Source organism: Dendrobates tinctorius, unplaced genomic scaffold, assembly GCF_039654945.1.
Source record: "Dendrobates tinctorius isolate UK_male_01 unplaced genomic scaffold, ASM3965494v1 ptg000011l, whole genome shotgun sequence".
Classification (NCBI taxonomy): domain Eukaryota; kingdom Metazoa; phylum Chordata; class Amphibia; order Anura; family Dendrobatidae; genus Dendrobates; species Dendrobates tinctorius.
The window spans coordinates 100256763-100271908 of NW_027361679.1; the positions used below are offsets into that span (position 1 = coordinate 100256763).

General features: G+C 43.0%; 1 protein-coding gene across 5 annotated transcripts in view; it reads right to left on the minus strand.

Moving 5' to 3' along the window:
- The window catches only part of ELP1 (elongator acetyltransferase complex subunit 1), a 170169-nt gene that overhangs the window by 22806 nt on the left and 132217 nt on the right, over nucleotides 1-15146 (minus strand). For all 5 annotated transcript variants that reach the window (XM_073545308.1, XM_073545338.1, XM_073545315.1 and 2 more), the window contains exons 28-32: nucleotides 10063-10264; nucleotides 9876-9937; nucleotides 8759-8821; nucleotides 5851-5911; nucleotides 5632-5745 (exon numbers count right to left, since the gene is read on the minus strand). In XM_073545308.1, the coding sequence (XP_073401409.1) occupies nucleotides 5632-5745; nucleotides 5851-5911; nucleotides 8759-8821; nucleotides 9876-9937; nucleotides 10063-10264 (502 nt within the window). The remainder of the gene's footprint in view (nucleotides 1-5631; nucleotides 5746-5850; nucleotides 5912-8758; nucleotides 8822-9875; nucleotides 9938-10062; nucleotides 10265-15146) is intronic.

Below are 15146 nucleotides of genomic sequence, written 5' to 3' on the forward strand. Positions count from 1 at the left end.
GGTAGGCTGGGTCTGTCCTAAGTACCACCCTATCCTCTAGGAACTGAGTAAACGGAGGGAAGGCTGACAGGGCTTGGATATCACTGATTCTGCGGGCCGATGTCAGGGCTACCAAGAGGGATGTCTTGAGCGATATCAGTTTTAGAGGGGCCTCTTGAAATGGTTCAAAGGGAGGCTTGGACAGGGCTGAGAGTACCAAGTTTAGGTCCCAGGGAGGAGTATTTAGGGAAGGTATTGGCCTGGATCTACCAGCTGCTTTGATGAACCTGGCCACCCAACGGTTCCCTGCCAAGTTATAGTTGTAAAGGGCCCCTAGGGCCGCCACCTGAACCTTCAATGTACTGGTCGCTAAGCCTTGCTCTAAGCCCTTCTGCAGGAACTCTTTGATAGAGGTACCACCCCCCCTGCGCTGGTATTTGATACTGAGAGGAACTTCCTCCAGATCCTCCCGTACAGTCTGGTGGTTACTGGTTTCCTACACGGTAGGAGAGTGGACACTAAATTTTTGGAGAAGCCCCTGTTGGTCAACAGCGCCCTTTCAAATTCCAGGCCGTCATATGTAGGTTCTCCACCTGGGGGTGTAGTACTGGGCCCTGCGAGAGCAAGTTCGGAATATCCGGGAGGACCCAAGGGTTGGAGATGGACATTCTCCTCAACCACGAGAACCACATCCTTCTTGGCCAGAAGGGGGCTATTAATATTACCCTTGCCTTGTCCTCCCGAATCTTCCTCAGAACTAATGGAATTAGGGCTATTGGCGGAAACGCATAGGCAAGGGGGAAGTGCCAGGGAATCATAAGGGCGTCCAGGGCTACCGGGTTCCCGGAGGGGTCTATGGAGCAGAAGGTTTCCACCTTCCGGTTTGTACTGTTGGCAAATAGATCTATGCTGGGTTTTCCCCATAGTGTCGTGATCTGAATAAAAATTCTCTGGTTTAACTCCCACTCCCCGTCTTAGCTGTGTGCGACTTAGGAAGTCTGCCGTCACGTTGTCTGTTCCTTTTATGTGTAGTGCCGTCAGTGAGCCTAGATTTCCCTCTGCCCACTGGAAAATTGATTCTGTCACTTCCCTTAGGGCATGGGATCTTGTCCCCCCCGATGGTTCAAGTAGGCTACTACTGTGCGGTTGTCCGAAAATACCCTTAAATGGTGGGACTTGAGGGAGTTCTGAAAATACAGGAGAGCGAGTTTTACCGCTAAGAGCTCCTTCATATTGGAGGAGGCTCTTTCTTCGTCCCTCGTCCAAACCCCTTGTGCTACCTGGTCGTCCAAGTGGGCCCCCCACCCCCTGGGGCTTGCATCTGTGGTAAGGACTCGAGATATCGACAATACCCAAGGGACTTCCCGGGCTAGGTTGGATGGTTCCGCCCACCACTCCAGTGAGTGGGCTGTTTTGGATGTAATGTCTAACCGCCCTTCTAAATCTCCGAGAAGAGAGACCTCTGCGGCTAATATCTCCCACTGGAGATCCCTTGTATGGGCTTGGGCCCACCGTACAGCCGGGATACAGGCTGTCATTGAGCCGAGCAGGGACATGGCTTTCCTTAGTGTTGTCGCTGTATGAGTTTTCGCAACTGTCGCTATGTGCTTCATGTGCATCATTTTCCCTTCTGGGAGGCGACACTCTTGTCTGAGCGAGTCTATGGTGATGCCCAGGTACTCTTGTACTTGGCTCGGGGTCGCCCGGGATTTTGGCAGATTTAGCAGCCAGCCTAGATTGGTTAGTGTTTCTATAGTCCTGTTCAGTTGATCCCTGCAGTGAGAAGGGGAGTTGCCTATCACTAGAAAGTCGTCTAGGTATGGAACTAGAAGTACATCCTGCTCCCTTAAATGTGCCATGACTTCCGCTATGATTTTTGTGAAAACTCTCGGAGCGATGGCCAGCCTGAATGGGAGAGCCTTGAACTGGTAGTGCCTTATTTCTCCTTTTATAGTAACTGCTATCCTGAGATACTGGCGATAGTCCGTGTGTATGGGGACGTGATAGTACGCGTCTTTTAAGTCGAGTACTTTCATAAAAGCAGGCTGGAAACAGCATTTTTACTGTGGATTTTATTGTTTCCATCTTGAATGGATGGACTATCAGACACTTGTTTAATCTTTTCAGGTTTATTATCGTCCTGAATGTCCTGTCTGGCTTCCTCCTCAGGAAGATAGGGGAATAGAAGCCTTCTCCTTTTTCCTGGCGGGGGACCTCTTGTAGCACTGATTTCTCCACCAGGTTCTGAATTTCTTGTTGGACTGCTTCTTGCTCTTCCGCTGACTGTCTTTGCGGGGTCACTACAAAAGAGGGTTTGGGTGAGGTGTGGAAGGTTAATTTGAGGCATGTTTTTATAATATTTAGGATCTAGGAACTGTTTAATATTTTTTTCCCAGGCAGGGAAGAAGTGGCCTAATCTTCCTCCTACCTGGGAGACACCTTCATTGGGGTTGTTTCTTGTCCGCTGGTTTCCCGAACATGAACCCTTTCCCTTTTCCTCTCCTGTCCTCCCACTTATCCTGGGGGTTTCTAGGCGGTTTTCTCTGGATAAATTTCCTGCTCCGAAAACATTTGAAGGGGAAATTGGACTGGTTGGGGAAGGATTTCTTTTTATCCCCTGCTTTGTCAAGAATTGTCGTCCAACGTGGGGCCGAACAGGAATTCGCCTTCACAGGGAATAGAGCAGAGTTTGGATTTTGTCTGCTGGTCCCCCATCCAGCATTTGAGCCAGAGTGCTCTCCTTGGCGCATTTGAGAATGAAGCTGCCCTGGCTGCCAGTCGGATTGAATCCACGGATGTGTCTGTCACAAAGGCCACCGCTCCTCTCATCAATGGGACGGAGTCTAAAATCGCGCCTCTTGGGGTTTTGTTTTTCAGATGGCTCTCCAATTGATCTAGCCACACCATCAAGGCTCTAGCCGTGCATGTGGCGGCTATGGCGGGTTTCAGTCCTCCTCCGGCTGCCTCCCAGGAACCTTTTAGGAATGTTTCTGCTTTTTTGTCCATGGGGTCCTTTAATGTTCCCATGTCTTCAAACGGCAGGGCGAATTTTTTTGATGCTTTCGCTATAGCTACATCTACTTTTGGCGCTTTCTCCCAATAAGAGCAGCTTGGGTCTTCAAAGGGATATTTCCTTTTTGGAGTCAGGAGGCCGTTTTTTCCCGGTCTTTTCCATTCTTTCTGTATTAGTGCTTGTATTTTCTCGTTCATAGGGAATGACCTTCTCTTCTTTTGTTCCAACCCGCTGAACATGGCGTCTTGGATAGTTCTTTTGGGCCTGGTGTCTACCAGCCCCATAGTCGTTCTAATTGCTTTTACTAAGTTATCTGTTTCTTCAATGGGGAAACAGCTGCGACCCCCTTCTTCGGAGGATGAGGAGTCGGATACTGAACTTTCAGAGTTTGATGATGATGAAGGTTCGCTCTCCCTGTCACTGAGGTCTGACTCGGGGTCTCTGGTCTTAGCTTTCCTATGCTTTTTGCTTCCTCTCTGAAGGGTTTTAATGGTGTTTTCCATCTGGTGTTTGATTCGGTCCCTCAGATCGGAGGCGAACCTTGGAGATTCTTTACAAATCGTGTGGTCAATGCACGCTTGGCAGAGCCTTTTCCCCCACCCTGTGGGAAGTTCTTCTTTACAGAGTGGGCAAATCTTATGGTTACCCTTCTGCGTGCACTTCTTTCCCAAAAAGAGAGGGACACTAGTTACAGTCTGTACATTCACGTAGTCCACTTACCCACCAAGCCGAAGAAGGATACCGGATCTGAAGGAACCACCGGGTCTGCCGAAGCCTTGTCTTTTGGGGCCACTGCCCCACTGGACTCCTTGCTGCGACGGGACTCCGAGCGGCTGCTGCTGCTGTGGCTGGTCCTAGGGATCCTTCTTCCGGCGTTGCGGCTGGTGCGGTGACTACCGCGGTTGCCACTGGCGCCCTGTATCTGAGGGCATATCCAGCTGCGGTTGTTCCTCTGGAGATTCACTCATTCTTGCAGCGATCTCTCTCTTTATTTTTTTTTTATATATACTCTCGGCGTCCCCCTCCCCCCCCGGCCCTGCCGTATGGGGGAGCGCACCTTTTTTTTTTTTCCTTCTTTCTGCCTGGGTGTGCGCCGCCACTGCATCTTTCCCCGGCATTCCGGGGTTCCCAGAGATGCATTGCGTGCCCGGCGTCTGACGTCACTGGGCCCCGGCCCCCGCGCGTGCGCTCTGAGATCCTTCCCAGAGATGCATAGCAGCGGTGGTGACATCCGCAGGCCCCAGCATGCTGAGCGTTGCAGCGGCCACGCTCCACCAGGCTTCCAGCGCCCACTGACGCCAACCAGGAGCGCTTTCCCCCCTCCTTGTGAGGCGGTCTTCGGCAATACTTCTGCCGCCTCACCCCCCTCCGCACACCCTGGAGGACCGCTGACTTTCCAGAGGTGGCGCCTCTGGTCACCACCCCAGCCGGGACAGGAAACCCCCGCTGTCCCTCCTCCAGACTGGTCGGCCCCGGCATCCAATGAAGACTGATGAGTCCATAAGTTCCCTGTGGGGACAGGAAACCAACTGATAAGAGAGAGAAGTACCGCCTTTTTGTCTGTAGGTTTCCTGTCCCCGTGGGGCGGATCCCCTCTCTCCGTGGTGCCGTCATGGGGGAAAGAGAAATAAACTAATATGTGAATAAGGCCTTATTCTGTGAACTGCACCATGATTAGGACAGACCTGTTGCTATTATCTGTCTATGACAAGTTGTTAGCGCACATTAGAAAACTAGAACCTGTCGACACTGGATTACAAATTCATATTTATAAAAAATGCAACAGAAAAGTGAGATGTTTCCTATGGCAAACCAGTAAGATTTGCATTCTCATTTTACAAGGGTGATTTAACCAAATTGGATGCTATGGTAGCTCCGTCACTTTTCTTCTGTGCTAGTTTCCATAAGTCATTCTAAGGCTGTGTTCACATGACTACACAATAAATGAGCGGTCATTTTAAAATAAAACAATATATAAAAAATACAACTAATACAACTAATTCTGGATTCACGTGCAGAATCTTTCCGAGAGTGAATCCACCATGTTTTTTTCATGGCAGTTTTGCTTTGTCATATGTCAAAGGCTATATTAAAATAAAAAATGCACTTACTTGACTATTTTGTTTGTAGTATAATGATATTTTATAGATCTGTTTCTCTATAGGGCAAATGGCAGAAAAAACCCAAATGCAATAAAGTAAAAAAAGTCACAAAAAAACCTATGAAAAACACTAACAAGCACTTAAAAAAAGTGTATTATGGAGCTCCGAATAGGTCCATAAGGTCTACAGCAGATATTATCTTAATTTCTATATGTTTCTAATAGATTCACATGACCCAGCCATCGGTTATTTTAGTAATCTGTGGTCACTGGACAGAAGCCATGAGAACCGTCTCTAACCTGACAGCATCCGTGGCTCTTCTTTTTGATTAGATGGCCTGGCGTGACATCATATGTGCGTCATGCTGCAATGACGATGCACATGTGAAGACCCAGTAAACCAGATATGAAGATCCAGTCCATTGACCATAGATTGCTTATCCGACCGACGGATCAAGTTTCTAATAATTTGCAGGAAAAGGACATTACACTTTTTTAGCATCATTACTATACAGAACATAACATACACAATAAGTACCTAGTAAGCCTTGTCGTGCCTTTTCTTTCAGGTCTCGTACAACAGAAAGACGCTGCTTGTGACGAATGAATGTCGTTTTCTGGCTATCCAAGAATATCATGTGATTTTTTTTAGCTGAATCCGGAAAATATTTTTAAAAAAAAGTTATTATTTTTATACACTATATATAAATAAGATAATAAAGCTGTGGCTTAAGCTACTTCAAATGAATGTAATTACCTTCTATTATAGCAGGCTTCACATTTGTCTCTATTATATCAAGACGTTTGTATTTGTGTATCTGCGGGGAAAAATGTAGTTACTAATGAATAAGTATAATTTTGAAGTTGATGCTAATCAATAGATCTTGGAATAATAATTTCTACAATTGGATGTGTTTAACTAAAATGTTCCTGTGCTGAGATAATCTTATAAATGTGCCCCCGCTGTGTACTGTGTAATGTCTGTGACACACAAAGAGGCACGCGATCAAAAATTCCAAAAAAATACATAAAGATATTGAGAAAGGCATATACCGCCGAAATGCGCGTTGAGGTGGACACTCCTGGACGTACTCCTGTTCACCAATTTGGACATTATATCAATTGATGAATAATTGAAAATAATGTATTTGGTGTAGGGGGTCTAATATTGATCTATTTGGCCTTATGGGGAATGCGCAATATTACTACTTAATTGAGTGTCACTAACATGCATTCCCATTGCGACATGTATTTATTATACATGTTGTTCCTGTGAGCGCCCTACTTATACATGTGCTATTTGGTGAACTCTTCCCTTCCTTGTACCTCCTTATTTAATAAAATATTTTTGCATATCTTTATGTATTTTTTCGATTTTTGGTCGCGTTTTTTCCTCTTTGTGTGTCATAGTTTTTTGCGATTTTTCCAAAATTGTCCTTTTGATGTATAATCACACTTTATTACCATTATGGTTGTGGATATTATTGGTGTGAGGTTTTTCATGAGGTATTTATATTATGTGTAATGGCTGTGTCTGACCGTGCAGGAACATGGTCTGATCATACCACAGCTCCTGGGCAGGGGAGGAAGCAAAAGAGAGAATACAGACAGGACAGAATGGGATCACAGCTGATTCTTTCTGTGAGATAAAGCATTTTCCTTCCTGTTTTAAAAAAATGTTTAACATCAAAGAAAGAATCACCTGAGATCCCATTCTGTAATGTCTGTAAGTTCTTTTGCTTCCTCCCCTGCCCAGGAGCTGCGGTATGATAGTGTTTCTCTGCAGGTGAAGGAGGATGCCCCTTCATACAGAGTATCCAGGTACTCCACCACATAAGCCGCCGCTGCCACGCTACATCGCCTGTTTATATACTGATACAGACTCTACATACTAGGACCCTGGCAGAAACTGCATATACTGCGTGCAGTCATGCATCTGGTTACTATGGACATTTTTGTAGCAACACTCTCCCATAACCATTATTAAAAATCCATCCATAAGCACTTTTTTCTACCATTATCAATGCTGTCTTTGATTGTGACAATTATTTATGCCAACTACTAACACCATAACTGCCATATTTAATTTCTATAGTTATTTTCTTTGCTCCATAAATATTATCAAGGCATTACTATAGATCATATATACCTTGGCTTTTTTATCACAAGATATTCAGTTTTATTGCATTTATATAGGAGTTTGACAGCATTCTGTCAGGTACCTTATGTATCTCCTTCACAGATTCCTTTTAAAATTACAATGACAATGTGACATTTTTGGTTATAGCCTGCGAATCAACCATATGATCTTAATCTGTCCCTAACTTCAAACCCTTAGGCAGCCAGAGTCCTGGTCTAAATACCACTAGATGAAAAAGGACAGCGTCACTGGAAATAGAAATTCTGCACCTCTACCAGGTGGAACCTCTGACCGGACTCTTCCGGAGTACCCACACTCTGATGCTCCTATATCCTTTTCTTGTTTGCACCTAATGTGACCTTCGCTTTCCCAGCCTTGTACACATTTCCTTATAGCGACTTTCGTGTTTTTTGACCTCACTTGTCCTTGGATTACACTGGATGGTATGTCACGTACACGGACGATATCAGCTTAGGAACATGTTTCCTTAGCACCACTCCTCTATGAGCACTGAATGACATATAATATTGCTTTCCTATGTTATGTATATACAGCTCTGGCAAAAATTAAGAGACCACTGCACAGTTTTATAAAAATCAGCTTCTCTACATGTCTGACAGCCATTCCATTCCAGTGTCAGTTGAATTCCAACCAGAGTACACCTCATTCTACTTAATGTGCTTCTGGTTAGGTGATCACCTGAACCAAATCTTATTTAACAAAGGAAAGTATAAAAACCCTGCTGTGCGGGTCACAATCCTCTTGCAATAGGACAAGCTGGATGGCAAGTGCTAGTAATATCCCAAAAGTAATAGGAATGACAAAATAAATTTTAACCATGCAAAAGGAGTTGAAAATAAGAGTCTTGAGTGAGGAAAAGAAGGGCTCGATTCTGGCCTTACTAGCAGAGGGATACAGTGAGCATCACGTTGCCTCCATCCTTAAAATTTCTAAGATGGCAGTCCATTACAACATGGTCAAGCAGCAGACATTAGGGACAACAAAGCTACAGACCGGCAGAGGACGAAAACGACTCTCCACTGACCGGGATGACTGTCATCTTATTCGAATGTCACTCAGCAACCGCAGGAAGTCTGAATGAGCCCTAATAATCAATTGCTAACTGGTAAATATTTACTGATCGGAGGTTAACGCCTCAAAATCAACTGGTGTAAATGCACCTTTAGTCCCTTACAAGTAATACTATAAACTGAAGGAAGCATTTTAAGATCACAATGCCTTTTCCACCTTTCTCCCCTATTCCTACTTTCCACATGGTTCCAGCATCACCTGAACCAAGTTAAGCCACCTTAAAAATTGTATGGAAATCAGTATATACGTGTTAACGGTGTATCCAGTAGTAACAGAGATTGTACAGACAAGAAACAATAAAAAGGAATGAAGCAAAATTATAAAAAGAAAAACTTCTGATCTAGGTTATATTAAATGTAAATTACTGATGTTCTATGGTTGTATATTCTTAAAAGATGAAGGAGTTCACAAACATCAATCAACAATGTCTTACCAAACGTAAGGAATCTTCCCATAGAGCGCCTTCCAGCAGTAATATAATTGCCTCTTCATAATCCTAAAAAAGACATTTGCCATTGTTAGGCAGATGGTACGTTGCCTCCTGTCCATCATAGCTGAGATAACTAGAATGCCTAAATCATTGAAGAGACTTTAATTACTGGAACTGCTTGAGGGGGTTTTACATTAGTGAATGGTTATCTATTTACTTGGAAATGGTTTTAATGGTTTCTGGCATATCATTTTCTAGCCACAGTCCTATATTATAAAAGTTGTCCTACGATGGGCACTTTTTAGGGTTCCCGTCTCATCCTAACAGAGCAGAGAAACACATATACTGTATTTTGTTTCCCAGGCATTCTGTGTTGGAAATGGTCGTTGTTAAGTTTTGGCAGCAGGAAACATTCATTTTTTGGGTTTCTTTTTTTTTTTTTTTTTTACAACTGAACTAGATTAGAATTCAGGACTAATTGTTCTGTCTGATGGACTGGCTGGATATTGGACTCTCTGGCACAATACTCTCATAAATGAGTTACACACCGTAGCCTGTGAAAGCTTGGTACAACTCTGCATAGCATTGGCAAATCACCCAAGCCACCAAACATCGTCCTCCACTTAATCGCTTTATAATCGCATACACAGAGCAAATAACATGCAACGTTTCGGCCATAGGCCTTTGTCAAGCCATAAGGTGTTATTGTTCATCACTGTTCACTTGAAGCTTGACAAAGGCCCCATGTGGCTGAAACGTTGCATGTTATTTGCTCTGTGAATGCTGTAACTTAATAAGGCGCTCAATCGGAGGACAATGTTTGGTGCCTCTGATTTTGCAACCTTATCTGGTACAATACTACAGGAATTGATTGCATACATGTATATGAGCAAAACATAGTCCCTTGAATGTTACCAATTTTTGGTATCATTTCTAGCCATCTCGGTCTGTTCTCTACGAACATGAAATCACATCAGTTAACTGTTTAACGCTTTTTCAAAAACTGTATCATAGAAGCAGCACCAATTATCTCAAACACATCCTCAGAATAAACACTTCAAACTTTTAAATTACAAGTAGATGGAAAGAAAAAGCGCGGTGGCAAGAAACTCAATAATACCGCAGCATACTGTTCCAGCAGCATAGCAGCGTTCCCATACTTCCTCTGCTCCACCAGTTTGCCTGCAAAGGAAACAAATATACCTTTGTAAAAACCAAGCCATCTACTTACTAAGTATTATGAAAAAGCTATGTTTCCTAATGTGAATGAACGTATAGATGCCCCAGCAGACTAGTCTCCCACTCACCTGATACGTTCCTAGCCAAATTAGCCATTTTGTCCTCAGAATATTGCAATTGGGAAGCTGTGGATAAGATATGCTGCCAACTACTACATGTAACAAAAGCATCAAGAGCCTTCTCAAGACTTCCACAGCGAGCAAAGATTAGGCCAGCCTGTTCAGAGTGGTGTCTTGCCAGCAAATGGTCTCCATAAGCATCATTAATGGCCTAAAAAAAAAACAACAAATCATATATGGTGCACTAGAAAGCAACAACTGGCGCGACAATAATAATAAGTCAATATTTACCAACTATGCCTCATTAGAATACAAGAAAAAGCATAGTATATGACATGTGCAGGATTAAAGACACCCACGTACTAAAACTTGGTTGTACAACTTGGCAACTTTGGCAAAATTTAAAGCCGCATCCAAATATTTTTTGTAGCCTTCTCCAAACTTTTTGCACTTGTTTACTGGTAGTTTCTTCTACTGTAATTCTTTCAAGCTCTTGAATGTTTGACGAGTTCCTTTTACCATATGGCAAGTTTGTTTTTACATTAAACTTTTACCTTCTAAAAAGGAATCTGTCAGCAGGATTTCACCTCGCAAACTATTTATATATGCATGTCGCCCTTTCAAAGAAAAGTCCAGCCATACTTTTATATGGTCAGTCCATTCCATTACTACTGAGAAATCAACATTTGAATTGATATGCAAATGGTTACGCAAGAACTTAAGCCTCCATCACTCCAGATCTATTCGCCGCCAACACCACATCTTTCTACTTGACTGATAGCCATCATGCTGTGTGATTTCAGGCAAAGAAGCCATCAGTCAAGCAGGAGGAGGTGGCACTGAGCGAGGAATAGAGCTGGAGTGACAGAGGCTTCAGATCTATACTTCAGGTCTACATTTTAATATGCTTAACAATTCAAACACTAATTTTTCAGTAACAGAGGAACAGCTGGTCATATAAAGGCATTGCTGAACTTGTATTTGTAAAAGCTACATGCTCATATAAAAAGTTTGGGCTGTGAAATCCTGTTAACATTTTCTCTACAACTATTGTTGTGTAATTTTGGATGCGTGTGTTGGGTAACTATCCTCCTGGAAGACTCAAACCTAGATTTCTTAAGGTACTGTCACACTTAGCGATGTACCAGCGATCCCGACCAGCGATCGCTGGTACATCGCTAAGTGGTCTAGTGAGCTGCCACACAGGCAGATCTCACTAGCGACATCGCTGGGGACGGAGGTCGCTACTTACCTGTCACACCAGGCGATCCTGCGTCCTCCCGCCCGGCTCCACGCGTCGCTCGTCGTCGCAGGAAGCGGACGACGAGAAACGGTCCTGAATGTTCTCGCGCGATCAGTGATAACCAGCGGGGGAGCCGGTCGGAGGTAAGTATCAGACACAGCGATATCGCTAGCAATATCGCTATAACATCACAAGTTATAGCGATATTGCTAGCGATATCTCTTAAGGCCCTTTTACATTTAGCGATGCACCAGCGATCCAACCAGCGATCCGACCCGGTCAGGATCGCTGGTGCATCGCTAAATGATCGCTAGTGAGCTTTCATACAGAAAGATCTCACAGCGATGCAGCAGCGACGCAGCGCACGATACCTACCTTTCACACACAGCGATCCTGGCGTCCTCCCGCCCGCCTCCACGCGTCGCTCGTCGTCACAGCAGGAAGTCTCAGCAGGAAGCGCCCGACGAGAAATGGAGCTGGACATTCTCGCGCGATCAGCGATGGACAGCGGGGGAGCCGGTCGTTGGTAAGTATCACACATAGCGATATCGCTAGCAATATCGCTATAACGTCACAAAACCAGTGACGTTTTAGCGATATTGCTAGCGATATTGCTTAGTGTAAAACCCCCTTTAGTGTGACAGGCCCTTTACACTTAGAATCTCTTCTCACTTTAAAATGCTCTGATAATCCTCCGATTACATTGTTCCTGTAATAGGTTAACGTTTTCCAGTCCCATAGGTAACAAAGCAGCCCACAAGAGTATGGATCCCCCACCATGTTTCAGTGTAGATATAGGGTGCATTTTTCTTTATGTTTCATTTTGTCTATTATAAAACAGCGTAAATTTGGATTGGCAAAAGCACTAGTTTTCTTGTGTTATCTCGCCACAGAACATTTTCCCAGATGGATTGTGGTAGGTCTATGTAACTTTTTTCATGGTTCAGTTACTCCTACAGCCCTGTTTTGTTCAGAGTGAAGCGTATGGTGCTGGTTGAAAGTTCTTTGGATGGCCTTCATGATTTCTTTGCCAGAGATCAAAACCAATCTTCGTAGATTACTCTTCTCAATTTTACGCTTTCCACCACCTCCTGAAAGGTTCATGACAATTCCATGTGTAGTTAGCAAAGTTCTTGATACAATTTTGAACTGTTGAAGACAGGATGCCAAAGTCTTTAGAGATAGTCTTGTATGTTTTAGACAGCTTCTGAATGGTGATAATAGCATTTCTGGTATGCTCAGGCAACTCGCTTGTCTTTGCCATTGTGAACAAGGAACAGGGAACAAAACTGGCCTTTGTAAGCATGCAATTCAGCATTCAGGGGCTAATTAAAGTCATATGAGCTTTGACAACATCGGGACAGGCGAGTCTAATATTCTATTTTCACAAGTTAATCACTTTTGTCCTTTTGTTTCAAAGTGAACAAACTGTGCTATTATTGTGTTCTGGCATGGTTTTCAATTTTGTATAATTTTTTCCTTCTTATTTTTGTAATCTTGTTATTTTTCATTTTGTGCTTTTCTGTAACACAAATATGAAGATATATATATTGAATGGCTTGCGCTATCTCATGAGATATCTTACATGTTGTACATAACATTTAGGGCTGCCAATAATGTTGAATACAACTCTAAATTATGCAGATAAAAATATAGTTGTAGACTACCATTTTGAAACTGATTGCCATGAAAATTATCTTGATCATAAAACCCCCACTTCCACTTAATTTCAGCCCTGACACAAAATGACAAGCTTACATCATTACAGTGATTTTCTTGTTAGCTCAGGAGAAAGTGTTAATGAGGAGAAGCAGCAGATATCATTCAATTAGCATGAGAGTGATAAAAGCAGATTGGTTGCTTTAATAGGGGGCTGAAATTGTGAAGTGTTAAAACTAAAATCAGAGCTGAATTTTCATTTCTCCATTTCTCTGAAGGTTTCATTTCTCCATTTTTGTTGCTGTAAGATAAATTTTTGTAATTAGGATGAAAAAAGTTCAGGCTGTCATGAAACCAGACTGTTCCCATCAGGTGCAAGATAAGGGAACAGGGGGTGTAGAACTCTGAAGAATATGCCATTATACTACTTTTGGATACGGACATATATGTAGTTTCCGGTTTCCTTGCAATATTATTAGTGAAATGATGCTATTGGCAGTTGAGAACTTTGCATAATTAATCAAAAGATTATAAAAGAAGTGACTAAAATAAAGGGGACTAGTGATCTGTCTCGATCCTCCCGTACAGAGACCCCCCGTCTCCGTGTGGTCATTCCCAGTTGCTAGCAACACTCTGTGAATTAATTTGGAAATCATTGGATCAACCGTGAAGGGTTAATTTAGCCCTCCCTATCAAAATCATTGTCTTCTTCTCAATGGTTACCTACAAAGGAAACTTGTGCAGTCATCACTGCTTTGAATCAATAGGACATTACATTGCTGCTAATAAGATTGTTCCTAAATCAACCGTTTATTGGATCATCAATAACTTACAAAAGAGAGGTCTAATTGCTGAGAAGAAGGCTTCATGGTGCCCAAAAAAGTCCAGCAAGTGCCAGGAAGTCTCCTAAATAGAATTCAGCTATTGGATAGGATCTACAACAGTGCAGAGCTTGCTCGGGAATGGCAGCAGGCAGGCATCATAGCATTTGCACACACTGAGAGGCAAAAGCTTCTGGAGACTGGCCTGGTATCAAGAAGAGCAGCAAAGGGGCTACTTATCTCCACGAAAAACATCAAGAACAGACTGACATTCTGTTGGAAATACAGTGATTGGACTGCAGATAATTGGTTAAGTGTTATTTTCTCTTATAAATCCCACTTCAGACTGTTTGGGACATCTGGAAGAATAAATGCCTAGAAAAGAAAAGGTGAGTGCTACCAAGAGTCCTGTGTCATGCCAAAAGTAAGACCATTTCCTGTGTGGGGTTAATTTTCATCCAAGGGAGTGGGTTCACTCACAATTTTGCCTAAGGACACGGTCATGAATAAAGAATGGCATCTAAACATCCTCCAAGAACTTCTGTCAACAATCTAGAAGCAATTTGATGATAAACAAAGCTTTTTCAGCACGATGGAGCACCATGTCACAAAGCAAAAGTGTAGCCAAGTGGCTCACTCAACAAACACTGAAATTTTGGTTCCATGGCCAGTGTACTCCTCAGATCTTGATACTATTAAGGGTAAGCTCATACAAAACGTTTTTTCAACAGCAAAACCTGATCTCTTGGCAGGAAAGAAGCTGCAAAAAAAAGCATGTTTTCCTCGGTTATTCGCTGAGTTTTTTGCTGCGGTTTTGGCATGCTACATTTGTCTCTTGCGCATGTTGATAAAGCTTAGGGTTGAAAAAAAATCCTATTCTATAGAATCAGGTTTTGTCACAAAAATGCAGCAAAACCGTCATTTTTGGTGCTTTTTTCAGCTTTTTTTGGCCACCCATTCATTTCAATGGGTGAAAAACACTAAAAAAAATGTTGAAAGAACTAACATGCTCCATTGTGCAAAAAACATGCAAAGCACAAAATCCCGATGACAAAAAAACCAAGCTGTGTGCATGAGATTTCTGAAATCTCATAGACTTTGTTGGTACTGTAAAACGCAACTGAAAATTTTAATTAAAAATAATAAACACCTAATGTTAACTTAGCCTAAAGGGAATCTGTCACCTCCTGGGATGAACGTACATAATATATTAATATGGGCATACAGGTGATAGAAATGTTACACTAGTCCTACCTGTATGCCTCATACTAGCGGTCTTGTTGTTGAGAAATTGTATTTTATTTCTGTATGCTAATGATTTCTTCCAGGCTCTGGGCATGCGGTATCTGGAAGAGAGATAACTGCCTCCT